A 3717-nucleotide genomic window follows, 5' to 3' on the forward strand; every position below is an offset into this window, starting at 1 on the left:
GCTTGAATGAATTTAAGAATCATGGCTTATCAAGTAGAGAGCTCCCTCAGGGGTGTGATACTGCTTTGTATACTGATAGCAGCTTACACTGTGGGGCTTTTTTTAAACTAGAAAAAATTAATATTGCAATACACCTTAATATTGCCATCATCAAGTGATCTTCTTGCATGAACTTCACACTTTTGAATTTTAATACCTTGAGGAATGACAACTAACCCCCATCTGTCCATAACCTAAGCCAGTTCTGATTCATTTCATATTGTGTTTTCTTGTAAAGTTTCAACTTGCGCTGCTAAACCTTAATTTGCTGGCCCTGTTTTCATTGGGTTTATTGTTGTGTTTTTAAGAAAATTAATTAGGTATTTTGATTTGTGTTTTTATTTTCAACAGCTAAAAAGTCTGATAATGGCCCCACTACCGAATGCTGAATTAGTTCAGAACTCTTTGCAGTTATACCGGTACCTGCTTCGATGCTGTAAGCAGCTTCCCGACGAGAATATTCGTCAGCATTACAGACATGCAGTCAGGCAGGTGAGAAGCAGATTTCTGTGCTGTTGGTGGAATTCAGTGTTGTGGGGTTTTTTTTGTTTTGTTTTTCTCCTCCTACAGTTTCGACCAACTTCTTATAACTCCTGGCACTTAAAAAATTATTTTTGCAAGCTTGAAACATTAGTGGATTTGAAGGATTATACTTTGAGTATGTGAAGGAGCATTTCTTTTTGTATGCTTTGAATCTGAAACCTGTTTTCCTTGGCTTTTGTCTATTTCTTGTGTCAAGAGTTAAGAGAGTGAACAGTCATTACTTACTCACCTTAACACATCTCTTATGGTGAAACTTACTGGTTCCTTGTTGGTAATTTTTTAATATATATGTCCCACCTCAAACCTCCTTGGCTGGGTAAGTCTCATCTCATTGCTCCTATGGAAGTGATTTCATGCCTTTGATCATACCTCTTGTCCTGTGCCTTTCTACTTTTAATGTACCAGACAATTTCAGTTGCTGCTCTGAATTGAAGTACTCTGGGTTTTTTTGGCTGATGATGTATGGAAGGAGTAAAATGCTTAATGTGAAATGACATTTGATGAGACTTACTATGGAAATAGCACAGCCAGGTGCTACAATGTAGATTTTTACCTTTTCAGATCAACAGTTTGTTTGGATCAAATATTTAATTTGAGACTTAAGTGATGGCTGTTGTGTTAAGTTGGCTAGTCAGTGTAACACTTTGAATGTTGTAGAGCTTCAAAGTTCATGCTGATGAAGACAATCCTGAGCGAATCCAGCAGATTATTAAGAGAGCCATTGAAGATGCTGACTGGGTCATGAATAAAGTAAGTGCATCAGGTTGCTAAGTTTTGCTATCCCTTAGTTCAGATCAAAGAAGAAAATGTTGGAAAGCAAGTTAGGAACAGCAAACTGTTCCATTTTCCTGAACCCTGAAGTGTCTGGTGAAAGAAAATACCTCACCACTGGGGAGTTATGATTGTGATAATTCTTGTTTAAAAATTCTTCTCTGTTTTCTAGAACCAATGATGCATTGAGTTGGTCTCTGTATAAATCTTGGTTCCCATGAAGAGCTCTATTGAATTTCAGCAGTGGTGGCTAGTGTAACTCTGTTACAGGAAAAAAAAACCCCAACACCTACAATACGTTGCAAGCGACTGTTTGATATGCCTCAACTGCTTTCCTAAGAGGAATCTATCCTCTTCCTTTACATAAACTCCAGAACAACTTACCGTTTTTCTCAGATCTTGCCTGTGGCTGTGCAGATCAGGGTTAGACAATGTAGTGCTAAAATTGTGGTAATTGGTTTACTTGTGCCATAGTTATCACCCAGCAGATACACCTCTGCTATCACAGCACTGAAAGATACAACTCAAACTGGATTCATTATTCTAAGAATGAAGATTGGTTACCGTTCAACAGCTGAGAGTCACCTGTACTTCCTTGGATTTAAATCCAGCTAGGGAGAATCATACGTTAACATGGATTTCTCGATGTATAATGAAACAAGTCAAAAGTTCAGCTTGCTCTAAATATCTGTGATTTAATTTACTAAATGGCTGTTAAGTCCTTCTTTCTGCCAGTCCATGAAATCCAGATGAGAATTGTTAGAGGAGCAAGCAGAGATTAGTCATAGATTATAAAATTATAGCAGTAGCCAAATCCCAGTGGTTACAGCCTAGTAAATAACTGTCTGTGCTTGAAACTGATTTTATTCTCCCTGCAATTATGAAAAGCCTCATTCTGATTCTGCTACAGAGACTGTAGTCTGCTTCACTGGAAAACTGGTAATTGAACTGGGTGAGAGGAGGATCAGATTCACAGTGCCTGCCAAGAAGCATTGTTTTATATTGCAGAGGGAAAGCCTATCAAATTTCAGTCTATCTTAAAAAAAAAAGCTGAGATAATTTTATGTAGATCGTGAAGAGGGTTGTAAATCCTTGTCAGTATGAACTGTTACCTTGTTATGTGCTCTTTCTCACAAATCATTGTTTCTTTATTTTTTCTTCTTTTTTTTTTTTTTAGTATAAAACACAAAAGTAGAAGAGGAATGGAGACAAGAAGAATGTCATTGGTAAACATCCTTAGAGGACTTGCAGTCAAACCCAGTACTATATTATAGTTATTGCCTGGAGTTTTTCTCTTAAATAATGCAAATACAATCATTTATATCCCATTGGCATGTCATGACGCTAAATTAATATTTCTGAAGCTATTTGTGTCTGTAGATTAGAAGGCAGTCTAAGTTCAAAGTATTAGCTTGTGTAGTTGCAAACTTCAGTCAAGTGTGGGCTTAAAGTCTGAGTAAACAGAGCTTCTCAGGAAAACTTACTGAGAATGAAAATGTAATGGAGTACAAGTCATTAACAAATAATGAGTGCCCTTCTGTCACTCCTATCTGATGAATTAGTGTCTCATCGGAAAGCACTTAACTGGTGTCTGAACATAAAGGTCTATACTGGGGGCCTGCAAACCTGCGAAATCCTCAGTGAGGCTCAGAGCAGATTTGTCTTTACTGGGTTGTGGACTCGATTGTACTGTTAGGCGTAGATCCACTGGGGCGTAGCCATGTTTGATACGCTTCCTGCGTAGGCTGTTTGGTGGCAAGGTGGTTCTCCATAAGTAAGAGGATTTAAGTTTGTGTAACACTGAATTACAATAATCAGTCTGTTAAGTCAGATCATTCTCTGTCAGGACCATAGATGTTTTCAGAGTGAAGCAGAGGTATGACCAGAGCACAAGTCTGGTTTTAATCTAGTAGCAGACAAAAGCATAGGTTCCTGAGCAGAGAACATCTCCACAAGAACTTTAAGCGCATCTGAAACTTGAACCACAGTATTTTCCACTTGCCCATCCCTGCTACGGGCATGTCTTCATTCTACTCTGTAGGTTTGCACTTGAACTCATGGTTGTCTTATTTAAAGATAGGTGCCTCTCTAAGCTCTCATGAAAACAGACACCATTCAGATGGGTTTTGTGCACTGACTGCTGCGATCACTGAATGTGCCATGTTGTACAGATACAAAGGCCTTCACATTTTTTTGCAATGTACAATAAATGTCCTTTAAAAATGGGAGTCCATGTCCTTTTCTTTTCACTGCCCTAATAGATCATCATCAGGGACAACTCAGTAGAAATACTAGCTATCTTAAAATTAATTTAGGGGTAAGAGAGTTTCCTTTGGAAACATGACCTTTGCTTTTAGCTGTACT

General features: G+C 38.1%; 1 protein-coding gene across 1 annotated transcript; it reads left to right on the forward strand.

The window, feature by feature from the left end:
* Positions 1-405: 405 nt before the first annotated feature.
* Positions 406-1534, forward strand: LYRM9 (LYR motif containing 9). Its single transcript, XM_010157062.1, has 3 exons — positions 406-531; positions 1240-1332; positions 1526-1534. The coding sequence occupies exons 1-3, from the start codon at positions 406-408 to the stop codon at positions 1532-1534; spliced, it is 228 nt and encodes a 75-aa protein (XP_010155364.1).
* Positions 1535-3717: the final 2183 nt, after the last annotated feature.

This window comes from Eurypyga helias, unplaced genomic scaffold (genome assembly GCF_000690775.1).
Source record: "Eurypyga helias isolate BGI_N326 unplaced genomic scaffold, ASM69077v1 scaffold15078, whole genome shotgun sequence".
Lineage (NCBI taxonomy): Eukaryota > Metazoa > Chordata > Aves > Eurypygiformes > Eurypygidae > Eurypyga > Eurypyga helias.